At 46.2% G+C, this 14,162-nt stretch overlaps 1 protein-coding gene across 1 annotated transcript in view; it reads right to left on the bottom strand.

Annotated features, from left to right (window-relative positions):
• LOC144674182 (gamma-aminobutyric acid type B receptor subunit 2-like) overlaps positions 1 to 14,162 on the bottom strand; it is a 585,472-nt gene that overhangs the window by 411,403 nt on the left and 159,907 nt on the right. The window contains exon 3 of the mRNA XM_078535658.1: positions 8,054 to 8,155. Coding sequence (XP_078391784.1) covers positions 8,054 to 8,155 — 102 coding nt within the window. The remainder of the gene's footprint in view (positions 1 to 8,053; positions 8,156 to 14,162) is intronic.

Genomic DNA, 14,162 nt, shown 5'->3' with positions numbered 1-14,162 from the left:
CATCCTGGCTGGTTATTTCATGTCCTCTGTTGAAGTACGGTTTCATTTAGCCAGATACGGGCTCATGTGACCAACCATGTAGCACTTGTTCTCATACTTGAGATAGGATTGGGCCCGACTTGTCCAGTCTCTGATCTGTCGAGCACACACCAGTGAGGAATCTAAAAAATTTAACAGTAAAACAAGTTCCTGTGGAACTGGGACATGCTCATCACTTTCTTGTAAAGGTAAACGACTAAGGACATCGGTGTTTGTGATTTGATTTCCAGGCCTATGTACAAAAGTGTATTCATAAGCTGCCAGAATTAAGGACCATCATTGTATTCTTGCTGAGGCTATGGATGGTATAGCCTTGTCCTCACTAAACAATCCTAGAAATAGTTTGTGGTCTTAAACGATTGTAAAATGGCAGCCGCATACCTTCTGGTGAAATTTCTTGACACCAAAGATGGTCGACAGGCCTTCTTTTTCTATCTGTGAGTATCCCTTTTCCGCTGTGGTGAGCATTCTTGATACGTAACCTATTGGCCGTTCCGTGCTGTTGTTCATCCAATGAGAGAGCACTGCTCTCACTCCATAGGGAGATGCATCACATGTCAGCACCAATTCTTTTGTCTGGTCATAATGCACTAATAGGTTGGACGAGTGCAACAATTGTTTCACCTTTATGAAAGCTTCTTTCTGGGCGGCTCCCAAGACCAACGTTGGTTCTTTTTGAGTAGAGAATGCAGGGGGGGCCAGCCCTGTAGACAAATTGGGTAAGAATCGCCCGTAATAGTTGATCATTCTGAGGAATAATTTGAGCTCTGAAGCGTTCTTTGGTGCAGGTGCCTCTCTGATGGCTCTCACTTTCTCCTCAACTAGGTGGAGGCCCTGTGAATTTCCCAAGTGACCCAAATAGATTACGTCCCTCACTTGGAATGTGCACTTTTCTATTTTTAAATGCACTTCAGCTTGCAAGAAATATTTTAAGACTTCTAAGTTTGCCAAATGCTCTTTTTCAGTGAATCCTGTCACCAAGACATCATCTAAATAGACTAGAACTTGGGGCAGTCCCTGCCGTAAGCTTTCCATTGTTCTCTGAAAGATGGCACAAGTGGAGGAGACACCGAAAGGCAATCGTGTATATTGGTACAACCCTTTGTGGGTATTAATTGTGACAAATTCCCAGGAGACATTATCCAACACCAATTGTTGATAAGCATGACTCATGTCAAGCTTTGTGTACATTGTCCCTCCTGCCAGCTTGGCATACAGGTCTTCGATTTTTGGAATGGGGTTCCTGTCCAGTTTGGCTACTTTATTAACCATCAGTTATTCAGACGCTTTGGTCGGGTTTAAGAACGGGGGCTATGGGTGCTGCCCATTCTGAGAACTGAACAGGTTGTATAACGCCCAGTTTCTCTAGTCTGTTCAGTTCAATGTTGACTTTTTCTCGCAGGGCTTATGGCATCTTTCTCACCTTCATGAAGCAAGGGGTTGCTTCCTGATCCACATAAATCTTGGCCTGCAGGCCCTGGATTTTCCCCAGTTTGTCCTTGAAGACGATGGTGTACTTCCTAAGTAGCTCTGATAGCCCATTTGTTCTCAACTGGAAAATTTCAGCCCATTCTAACTTAATCTCCTTTAACCAATTTTGCCCCAGGACCTGCTACCATCATCAAGGTTAGCTTTTCCAGTTGGCTTCAATATTGGACAGTTACTCTGCTTATGCCTTTTACTTGAATGTCTTCACCCGTATATGTTTTTAGTTCAGTGTCTGTTTCTTCTAAACTTAATTGATGTTCACCATTATTCAAATGTCTGAAGGTCTGTACCCCAATTAATGTAGTGGAAGCTCCCAAGTCCACTTCCATTCTAACAAGTTTTCTATTTACTTTCACTGTGACAAATATTGGTTCTGCCTTTCAAACTTTCAGTTTAAACAAGTAAATGTCTGAATTTGTTGTTTCTGGCTCTTCTACATTGTAGATTTCATTGTGCTTCTTCTTTTGTTTACAAACCTGCTTGAACCTTTCCTTGCATTGCCTCATCATACGTCCATTTCTATAACAATAGTAGCATTCGATTTTTTAAAACTGTCAATCACTAAAGACTGATTGTTTCCACCTTTATTAAAATTATTCTTCGATTTCGCTGGTAAGTTATTTTTCTTTATTCTTTGGTTAGCGGGGGCTATTTCCCGCTTCTTGGCAGAGTCTTGCTTTTTTGCGCCCCTTTTGGCTGAGATTTCCTGCCTGATGAGGAGGACAGCGCCATTTTGCGCAACCTGTATTGCTTTTGAATCTCTCACTGGGCTTTCCATGGCCAGCACTATCTCTAGTGTCTTCTTGAAATCCAGATTCACTTCCAGCAATAATATTTTCTAAATGGTGTCCTCTTTCACACCACACACTAAATGATCTTTGAGCATGTCGTTCAGGGTCATACCAAGTGTTCCGTTAGCTGCTTCAAATTTGCCATGTAGCATGCAATTGTCTCATCCAGGGCTCTATTTCGTGAATTAAACCTGAACCTTTACATCGCGACTGAGGGCTTTGGTTGAAAATGACCCTTCACGAGGTCCATCAATTCATTGAAATTCTTCAGATCTGGGGCACTGGGTGCCATCAAACTTTGAATCAGACTGTAGGTTTTGCTCCCACAAGTAGTCAAGAGGATTGTTCACCTCTCCTCTTCCCCCATAATCTCATTCACTTGAAAAAAGAATGCGAGGCATTGTGTATTGAGACCAATCATGTGTGGCTGGTTCAAAAGGATCAATGCTCCCAAATTGTGGCATTTTGAGAGGGGATAACTTCTTCAATTCTAACTGAGCTTGCTACTTACAATCACTGGGTGAGGTACAGTGCCGATTTCTTTTTAACTTGATTTCTTCCGTTCAATCCTGTTTTATCCTCGTCACCAGTTTGTTGTAGGGTGGCCAAGTTGTACTATTAATGATCGAGTTGATCTGCAGACACTTCTTGGGTGGAAACATTAAGTTTATTTACAATATGCTCAGCAGCAGTGCTTTCAACTTCAACTCTATCTCTACACTGGCTCTGAGGTAGCCCGAACTAATCTCCTATTGGGTACTACAAGTCATGTGATCTTCCTTACAAGTATTTTTCTTAATGATACATTACACACTAAATAAAACCATAATTACTACACTGTGGAATCTATTCCTTATCCATGGGGCAGAATTTTCTGGTTGGCATGTGGGGGCGGGCCCCGCACGCCGACGTGTAAAATGACATGCGGTGATGTCGGGCATGCATCCCGATGTCACCGCACGTCACTCCAATCTTTAGTTCAGCGGGCACGCACCAGAGTTGGCTGTACGTCCGCCGAACTGTTAAAGACCTATTAAGGCCATTTAAATATCAATTTAAATAGTTAACATAGCTGCCTGTCCAACCTTAAGGTTGGCGGGTAGGCAAAGAGCCCAGGCGGCCTTCACATTGTTCATGAAACCTCATTCACGGACGGGATGAGGTTTCATGAAGGTTTTATTAATTCAATAAAAATTTTCATGAAAATTCATAAACATGTCCCAGCTCATGTGACACTGTCACATGAGGGGAAATGTCTGAATAATTTTCTTTTTTCTTTTTTTCAATGTTTCATTTTGATATTAATCTTCCTGAGGCAGCTCTGTGTCTCAGGCAGATTACTGCGCTCTTTCGCACGCATGAGCGATAGAGTGCAGGCCCAGACTCTCCCCCCTCTCCCCGCCCGCACAGGTAGCGATGAGCAGCGATCGGCTCCATGCCCGCCTTAGCCCACTCTCGACCGACCCGCTCGACAGGGAAAAAATTCTCCCCATGGATATCTTTTAATGTTTAAAAATAAAACAGACCTTTCAACATTTGCTAATGGGTGCACCAATGATCCCACACAGCAGGACAGTCAAAGTAAGCCAACCCCTGGGTCCACAGAGGACACCGGCCAAGGTCATCCAAGACAACAGGGCACACTGGTCAGCAGGCTGCCTCCACCCCTGCTGCGGATGTCGGGGGAGCACCTAGAAGAACTGGTAGGGAATGCACGATTAAGAAAATATGATTCCACATGCGGTTGTACGGGTGCATTATGATTGTTAATGTTTTTACACTTCTGTAAATAGAGTACACTTGCACTTCAATGTGGCCTGATGTGGTTTAATTGTGATTGATAGTCATTAAGCCTGTGCGCACCTGCCCCCACCCCCTCAGCCCCATCTTCAGGGGGACACTCCAGGCTGGGTCCATGTCTCCCGGAATCATGCATGTGCAGGGGGGCAAAGGATCTTTGTCAGGGCCCCTGAGAGCCATGTGCAAGAAGCCTCCCGCGCACGCTGAGCCTTTGCCCTTTACAGACTCATCTGTTGAAATGCTTTGTCAGTACTACATGTTGGGGCTCCCCTTCAGTTGTTGAGCTGACCTGTGAATCTGCCCATCGCCACTGAACCAACTCCCATGCAGCATCTCAAGATCTCCACCTCGAGGCTCTAGATAATTGTCCAACAACTAGGAGAGATAGATAGGAATCCAACCCCTTCTAACTACCCCCGTGACCCAAACCCTTCGCCCCATAGCCATTCACCCTCCTAGTATGACCTTAGACCTTCCCACAGTCACCCTACAACCCTCCCTCATCACCCTCCATCCCATGCAGGTGAATGTCCATGTTCCCTACCTCCTGAGGAACCTACCCCGTAATGATAGACATGTTCCCCCTCATCCTGCCTACCCCCAGAATCTGTTTTCACATCTGTGTCCCTTCCAACAACCTTCAATGTCCCTTCACGTGTCATCACAAGACCCCCCACCTCCCACCCTACCAGCTCCCACTGCCCCGTTTAACCCTCACAATCCCTTCCTATCAACAATACCCTCAGTATGCCACTCCCAGACTCATCGGTTGACACTCTCTGAACCCCTTTCCCCTCTTCCCCCCATGCCCATTCAAACCTGCACACACGCCCATGCCTGTTCACACCTGCACATCTCCCCATGCCCTTTCACACCTGCACACTCCGCACTCCACCAAGGCCCTTCCCGCCCTCCCACTCAAATCCACCTCTCCCATTCCACAACCCCCTGTCACTGTCCCTTATCACCCCCAACCTCCACTGCCCCCCTTCTAGGCCTTCCCACCTCATTGTTCCTCTCCTCGCTCTCTAATCACCCCCCCAGCACAGACCATCGCCACCCAGAAGTATCTCATGCAGCTGACCATCTCCTGTGGTGAAGATCCACATCCTGGAAGTTTCTGTGGTGAAGATCCGCATCCTGGAAGTTCCTGTGGTGAAAATCCACATCCTGGAAGCTCCTGTGGTGAAGATCCACATCCTGGAAGTTCCTGTGGTGAAGATCCACATCCTGGAAGCTCCTGTTGTGAAGATCCACATCCTGGAAGTTCCTGTGGTGAAGATCCACATCCTGGAAGTTCCTGTTGTGAAGATGCACATCCTGGAAGTTCCTGTGGTGAAGATCCACATCCTGGAAGTTCCTGTGGTGAAAATCCATACCATGGAAGTTCCTGCAGTGTGAATATCCACATCCTGAAAGATCCTGTGGTGAAGATCCACATCCTGGAAGATCCTGTGGTGAAGATCCACATCCTGGAAGATCCTATGGTGAAGATCCACATCCTGGAAGATCCTGTGGTGAAGATCCACACCCTGGAAGATCCTGTGGTGAAGATCCACACCCTGGATCGTCATTTTGACGCCGGCGGGGAACTGATGTTTCAGCTCCCGCTGTTGTTCCCCGCCACCCACCACTAAACTCGCCACTGTTGGGACTGGAAAATCCCAGCCAAAGACTGCTTTGATGAATAATTTGCATAGAACGGTTCCTGTGATGGTTTTAGTTATTTATAAATGCTGTGCCTGTCTTTGTAATATTGTAAGGTTGTGTTTTTGCTGCAGTGAGTCTCCAATGCTGCAGATACGTCCGCGTTAGTCACTTGGCATCATGTACCAGATTCTACCATGAGTTCATGGTAACCTTGTGACACCAGATGGTTGGAAGAACATATTTACCATATTTTGAACATGATAGTTCCCTGCACCCCTATCCATGAATCTGCTACCCAGTGTAATTCAGCCCCATCCCTTCCTATCAGGACCATCTGAAGCGCTCCAGCATCAACTGTGCTCTTTCTACCCTCTGAGGACATAGCCGTATTCCTCAATGTAGTTTTAATGAGTACCCGCTCCCTTTGGTTCAGGCCCCACATCTGCCACTTACCATGTTTCTTTGCCCTGTTGCCACCTCCATTCCCGGACCTGTATATCAGTACCTGGCACCATGCTCACCAACTCTCCTATGGTTTCCCAGCCTTACATTGCAGCACACTCAGTCACCAGGAGTGAGAATTCCCCTGCTCAATGTCAGTACAGACCCAATTCTTCCCCAATGAAATGTGAGCTTTTTCTTGCTCAAGGCAGGTGCCAAGCCCATTTCCTTTGACACTCTTTTGCCTCACTATTCAGCTTCATCCTCTCCCAAAGCACCACCTCTCTCCCAGTCCAAAGCTCGCAGCATATTGTAGCAGACCACTGATGTACAAGCACCAATCAAAACTGCGGCTTGAACAACCATGACAGCAAGACTGTGTGTTCCAAAGTCGCAATACATTTCAGCCCAAGCCTACTCTTTTTCACAATCCAGGCCACAATCCCCACTCCACTGGGCCTTTCGTTAAAGCTGCCAAAAAGATCAAGGAAACCTGCATCTAACTTAGAAATAGCACCAAAGCAGCATTCTACGTCCAACACAAGTTTTCTTAATCTTATTAGTGCAATAAAAGTATAAGCTGAAGATGGCAAGGAAATTCAGGACCAATGTATTTCCTTTTTCTCATCAACTTTCTACTCTCCTCCCCCTTTCACCCTCTAGGGCAGGACTCAAAGGTACAAGCATCTGTTTGTTGCCTCAACAAAATGGCCATTCTTGATGAGTGAGCTTGGACAGGGCTGGTAGATTTCTTGATGACAGGAGGCATCATGACTGATCCTAATGCCACCTACACCTGACATCTGGCAAAATACCATGGATGCTGGAAATCCGAAATAAAAACAGAAGAGGCTGGAAATACTCAGCAGCTCTGGCAGCATCTGTGGAGAGAGAAGCAAAGCTAATGGGCTGGATCTAATAGAGCCACTGGCTGGAGAGCAGGCAGGAGCCCCGCATTGACTCTTTTCTGTAAGATTGGCTAAGTTAAGTGCCACTCAGACACTTAACTGCCAGCTACTAACGGGCTACCTCGGGGACGGAAGTCCCGCCTGCTAAGAGCTGCCAGCCAATCAGAGGCTGGCAGCTGTATTAAACAGCTGCGCTAATGGGGAGGCGGTGGCTGCTGTCGGTATGACGGTATGACACTCGCCTGAGGCCGAGTGTCATCACTGGATCCCGGGCCATGAGTGAGTGAAGGCAGCAGGTGGGGTGGGGGTGGGGTAGGGGCAGTTCACAGGGTGGGGGTCCGGTGGCAGGAGAGTTGGAAGAAAGGGTAGGATGGTTCTTAGCAGCACCTCACTTCCTGACACGGGGTCCCTTGATCAGGCACAGAGTGCCCTTGAACAAGGGACATCCCCCTCCGCTAGGGAGCTGGAAAGCAAACACACCCGAGTTTGCTTGTCATGGTCCCTGCATGGTGACCCCCACCCCCGCCTGCCACTGCGGCAATACTAGCAGAGGCGGGATGAGGTGCTTAAGTGCTCGTTAATTACCCACTTAAGGGCCCCAATTGGCAATGGGGCAGGAAGGCCGTCCGTGGGCCTCCCTGTCACAGACTCAATCATGGTGGAGGTGGGAAGGCAGCTGAATCCCCAGCTGCCACCCTCTTGCCTGATTAAATGCTAGGTTCACGTTGTTAACAAAATCTCAAAAATGATGAGCGAGAGGAACTTCCATCACTTTAGCCTGTGTTAAATTGGAATAAACATTTCACAGGTAAACAAACAGTATTCTGCCAATTACCCCTTCACAATTTAATAAAAGATGGTGGAAATGCTACAAAAATCTGTTTTTAGAGTTTGCATTCTTTTCTTGGCTTACTGTTAATATTTTCCTTTACTTACCCTAAGCTTTCTGACGCTCAGGCAAGGATCATTAGAGAAACTCTCAGTGTCTGCGATTTGAATGTCTGCTTTCTCCAGTTCACTGGTCAGATCATTCCTCACCTGTCAGCACAGAAGAGAGAGAAGATTGGTAACAACTTTACAAAGAACTGATGGATTCTTATTATTAAGTTTTCATACAGTACACACAGTTGGATTAATGTATTAGTATTTTTCTCCCAAGTCAAAAGCCAGGAAAAAGATTAATCAGATCAGCAATGATTTGAAACAACTATCTTTTATGAAATACAACTATACCACTTCAATTATCAATATATTCATCATCTGAATTGGTATTAAGTGCTACATAAGATGATCAAGACACATGTGTAGCGCTCTTGCCTCTGAGTCACAAGATTCCAGGTTCAAGTCCCACTCCAGAGCTTGAATACATAAATCAAGGCCTCCATTTCCTAACTATTATCCATGGCTCGTGTTGGAAAATGCATGTGCTTGGGTCAATCTCACCCATAATGCCCTGCATACAGTCAAACAGCTTGTTTCTACTGTCAAGATTTGTGAGGTATGCTCTTTTATATGAGGTATTGGCATCTGTGAAAGTTTATCACAGCAAGAGGAAGGAAATCCTAAACATTCTGAGAAAGGAAAGAAAGACTTGCATTTATATCGCTCTTTCCATAACTACCGGACATCCTGAAGTATTTTATAGTTAATGCAGTACTTTTTAAAGTGTAGTCACTGTTGTAATGTAGGAAACGTGACAGCCATAGCAAGCTCCCACAAATAACAATGTGATAATGAACGGACAATCTGTTTTTCGTAATGTTGATAGACAGATGAATATTGGCCAGGACACTGGGAAGAACTCCTCTGTTCTTCAAAATCAAGGCTGACACTCCATTGCAGTGGTGAGTGAGTGCTGCACTGTTGAAGGTGCTGCCTTTCAGATGAGGCATTAACCAAGGCCCCATCTGCTTGCTTGCATGGATGTAAAAGATCCCATGACACAATTTCTGAGCCTTTCTGATTCTATAAGGAAGAGGGATAAAAAAGAAACAGAGACAAAGGGGTAAATTTTCAGGCCACAATGGTGGCAGGCACGGAGACAGTCGAGCATGGAATTTTGTGCTCCAGCCGGTGTGCCAATTCCCTGACTCAATCTCACCTTCAGGCCATTTCCCTGGTGGCAGGATGATGGTGGGGGTGGGGGTTGGGGTGGGGGATGAGGGCGGGGGGGGCGTTGGAGGGTCACAGCAGAGCTCCTTACGCACAATCAAAAGGTAGCTGAAGTGATATTAGGACTTTTTTTTTGTTATTTTTATTTTATCTTTTATTTCTATTTTTACAATTGTTACACCTCTCAGTTAACTTTTCATTGAGTTAAACATTGAACAGAATGATACTCATTTCACTGTGGGAGTGAGTAGCAAAGCTGTACCCAAGAGAACATACAGGGTAAGGCATTAAACCTGCAATAATATATGATAAATATTGTTTTTTGTAGAAGTGTAATTTACTAGAGCTTAGCAGTAAACTCCCCAATAACATATGCCACTATCTTTCATACATTTCTAAAAATCAGAGTGCTTACTACCCTTCTTTAAATTAAATCCAGGATAAATATTTTCAAACGACTGCATGTATAAATGTACATTGCTTGAATACGTTAGAGCATGTCTTATAAATTGGGTAAATTACACTGCACTGGAAGCCCCAGTATAGAGTAATTTACCCAATTTATTAAATGGAGCAAATTCCATGCATTCAAAGAATATTATTTAAAAAATCATGCCAACTTGTAGAGGCAACATAAAGGATCGTAGGATATTCCTTCCAGTACTATTGATGTGCCACTGCCTGCAGAGGTGAAATTTCAGCTAAGTAGTCACTTAATAAAAGTGTTAACTGAAATGTGGTTAATGATTACAGTTTAATACAAAAATTAAACTTAATGATAAATATTGAAAGATAACTTCGATAACTTTATAGAGGTAAAGACTGATATCAGAGGATGTTTTCATAAGATTGCATAACTCATATGCAATGACACCAGTGGTGGAATCTTCCCAGATTTACACTAAGTGCAGTAGCAGGCGAAAAAAACGTTTTATCCGTCGGCCACAATGGCGCCTTCTCACGCTGTATCTTCCCAATCCCGCTACATTAATTATGTATTCCCGGGAAACACGCCGTTTCGATGGTGGGTGGGCAGGCTCCAATTTGCCCACCACGCCGTCATCTCGCCGCTTCATCACGCTGAGCGCCATATTTAAAGTACAGCTGCATGCACACCTCTCAGTGCTTCTAGCCCAGGACTGCTGCAAAGAAGACATGGCCACGAAAGGCAAGAAGACTGCAGCCCCCAGGTTTAGTGATGCATCCCTCAAGTGCCTTTTTGATGCCTTGGAGGCCCACTGTCCTGTACCCCTGCTCTAACCACAGGAGGGGCAGCAACATTACCACTCTGGCTTGATAGGCAATGGCAGTGGTGATCAGTGCCAATGCTGCACAGAAGAGGCTGGCCATCCAATGCAGATAGAGATGTTTTTGTTAGCAGTCCTCAACCACCGGACCCATACAGATTTTGCCCTTGGCGCTTCAGGGCATAGGCCACATCCACATGGTAACAATCTTACGTTTAGTGTGTTCTGTGTAGGTGACTGAGTCCCGGATGATATTTTCCAAGAACATCTTGAGACCCTCACGGATTTCCTCTTAAATGAGGCGGAGATGCGTTTAATGCCTCTATGTTGAGCAAGGCGGCGAATGACGGGTTTAGTGATTCCCTGGATATTATCTTGAAGGACTTTCGGTGCTGGTTAGTGCCACCTTTACCGAGACCTTTACCGTCTTTGCCTCTACTGGACATCATGCCCAGAGACATAGTTTTGTAATGACCAGTGCAGATAGAGGATGAATGATCTCATCCATGCTCCCAGAGTAAGGCAACCATCTCATCACTCTAAACTCACACACTCACTGCCAGCTCAAAGGACCTCACCACCCATTCCCTCACACATACCCTCACATCTCCATCTGGCCTCATCCCCTCTGGAGACTGCCTCCTCAGCCCTCACCCTCTTGAAGCCACTTGCACAGATCAACATTTGCCCCCACACATACCCTGGGATGCCCTCTTTCCCCAGTACAGCCCTCACCCTGCAGCCTCTTCCCTTGTCTGAGGCCACTTCTCCCCCTTCCCCAAGTAAGCCCTAGCCCTGCAGCCATTGAAAAGCCACCCATGCCTTATGGCTGGTCTGGTAGGCAGAGCTGCTCATCATCCCTCATAAAAGTGATGTGATGCTGTCTGTGAAGCCTGGCACTGATGACTGTGAATGCTCTCCAAAGGAAGGTAGGCAAATAAACCTTGAAGTCCCGAGTGAAGTGCAGCCCGCCATATGCACGTCTTATATATGCTGTTGTGAAGCATGTCGGCGTGCAATCACGCTGAAGTGGGGGGACCATCCAGCATGGGGGGATGATTCCAGCGGACTGGGCTTATAATGATATGCAGATGTATTACAATGAGGTTCCCGAAGTCTGATGGAGGGAAACGTGGTCTGCCTTTGATGGGCAGAGTGGATGTTTGCAAACTGATTTCATGCCTTCTCGCCATATTATCCACTCATGCCGCTGAACACACCCAATGCCAGTGGGCACTGAAAATTCCACCCCAGAAGTGAGATTAGATTAGCACTGCAACAGTCATTTTGACTCAGCAGTTACTAGGCTTGTCTGTTGTCAGTACAATTTATTTGTAGATAAAGGCAAAATACTGCAGATGCTGGAAATCTGAAACAAAAACAAAAAATGCTGGAAAAGCTCAGAAGGACTGACAGCATCTGTGGAGAGAAAGACAGAGTTAATGTTTTGAGTCCATATGATTCTCCTTCAGAGCTAAAGAGAAATAGAAATGTGGTGAAATATATACTGTTTAATGGGTGCAGAACAGATGAAGCTGGATAGAAAGCCAGTGATAGGTGGAGGCAAAGGAGAGATTGCGAAAGATGTCATAAACAAAAGGTCAAAGGGTTGTTAATACTCCATCATCACCCCCAACACCCTCCTATGGCACCCTCCTGTGCAATCGCAGAAGGTGCAACACCTGCCCCTTTACTTCCCCCCTCCTCACCATCCAAGGGCCCAAACACTCCTTTCAAATGAAGCAGTTCTTCACTTGCACTTCCCTCAATTTAGTCTACTGTACTCGTTGCTCTCAATGTGGTCTCCTCTACATTGGAGAGACCAAACGCAGACTGGGTGACCGCTTTGCGGAACGCCTTCGGTCTGTCTACAAGCATGATCCAGACCTCCCTGTCGTTTGCCATTTCAACACATCACCCGGCTCTCATGCCCACATGTCCGTCCTTGGCCTCCAGTGAAGCTCAACGCAAACTGGAGGAACAGCACCTCATCTTCCCATTAGGCACTTTACAGCCTTCCGGACTTAACATTGAGTTCAATAACTTCAGACCACAAAGTCTCTCCTCCATCCCCACCCCTTTTTGATCCCCTCCTTTTTTCTTATTCATTTTATTTTTAAATTTTTATTTATTTTTTCACCCCGCTTATTTTCATTATTATTATTTTTAAAAATTATTTCCATTTTTATTCATTGTTTTGCCCCCAGCTTTTAGCCTTTTCGATCTTTTTTCCCACCACTGTCCCCTCCCCCCACCCCACCCCCACTACGGCCATCTGTCACTTTCCAGAGTGCTTACCCTGGTCCGGCCATTATCACATTCTGCTTCCCACTCTTAATGTCACCATTAGCACCTCCTTTAGCCAGAACCACCACAATTAACAGCCCTTTAACCTTTTGTTTATGACACCTTTCGCAATCTCTCCTTTGCCTCCACCTATTGCTGGCCTTCTATCCAGCTTCACCTGTTCTGCCCTCCCCTTAAACAGTATAAATTTCACCACATTTCTATTTCTCTTTAGCTCCGAAGGAGAGTCATACGGACTTGAAACATGAACTCTGCTTTTCTCTCCACAGATGCTGTCAGACCTGCTGAGTTTTTCCAGCATGTTTTGTTTTTTTTTCCAGTTTATTTGTAACTTGTTTTAGTAATATAGGGCAGGATTTTGAGGTCATTGGTGAGCAGGCCCGGGAACGGCTGGGAAACGGTCCGCTGCCTGCGATCAGTGCCCGACCACAATTTCACACTGGTGGGTCAATTAAAGCCTGCCCAGTGTGAAGCCTGGCTCTTCGCTGGTCAGGAAGGGCCAAGCGGGGGTGGGTGCCAGTCGGCCGCCGGGTCCAATGTGACATGGTGGCCAGTTTAAAAACAGCCCAAGCAGCCCCTGAACGTCTCCTCTGCATCTTCAACATTGAAGTCATGGAGCCGAGTGTGGCTGGAGATGCCAGGCGGGAGGGCAGGTCAGGTGGGCACCCAGACCCCCTGCTTTTTGTATAAGTGCCTTGCCATCCTGCTGGAGGAGGTGGCTACCAGGAGGGACACCCTTGTCCCCAGAGATGAGAGGAGGAGGCCACCACACCTCACCAAGAGGGCACGGGAGGAGGTAGCACCACTGGTGAGCAGCCATGCATGGGTGCAGTGCCAGAAACAGTTGAATAATCTACTGCACTCAGGAAGGGTGTGTACCATGTTGGCATGGGTCAATGTGTTGAAGCCTTAAAGGTTGGTCATCCCCCCACCCCCGTGGACTTCAGGGGTGTTAGAGTCTGAGTGCCAACTGTCAATGACGCCAGAGCTGACCAAGAGTGTGAGCCCTGACTGCTTGGACTGAGTGCCTTGTGGCTCAGAACATAAGAACTAGGAGCAGGAGTAGGCAATTCAGCCCCTTGAGCCTGCCTCACCATTCAATACGATCATGGCTGATCTCATTTCAGACTCAACACCAATTTCCCACCCTCTCCCCATAACCTTTCAACCCATTACTAATAATATTTAATTCCAGATATTTTATTGAATTCAAATGGTGGGATTCGATCCTGGGTCCCTGGAGCATTACCCTGGGTCCCTGGTTCAGTGACAATGCCACTATGCCACTGCCTGCTTCTAAGATTATGATAACCAGGAATAGAACCCGGATCAATTGATTGGGAATCAGTTATGTTCACCACTCTGCCACCGTCACGACT

Source organism: Cetorhinus maximus, chromosome 3, assembly GCF_964194155.1.
Source record: "Cetorhinus maximus chromosome 3, sCetMax3.hap1.1, whole genome shotgun sequence".
Classification (NCBI taxonomy): domain Eukaryota; kingdom Metazoa; phylum Chordata; class Chondrichthyes; order Lamniformes; family Cetorhinidae; genus Cetorhinus; species Cetorhinus maximus.
Note: the sequence above shows the minus strand (reverse complement) of the source record. Positions and strands in the feature narration are given on the sequence as shown.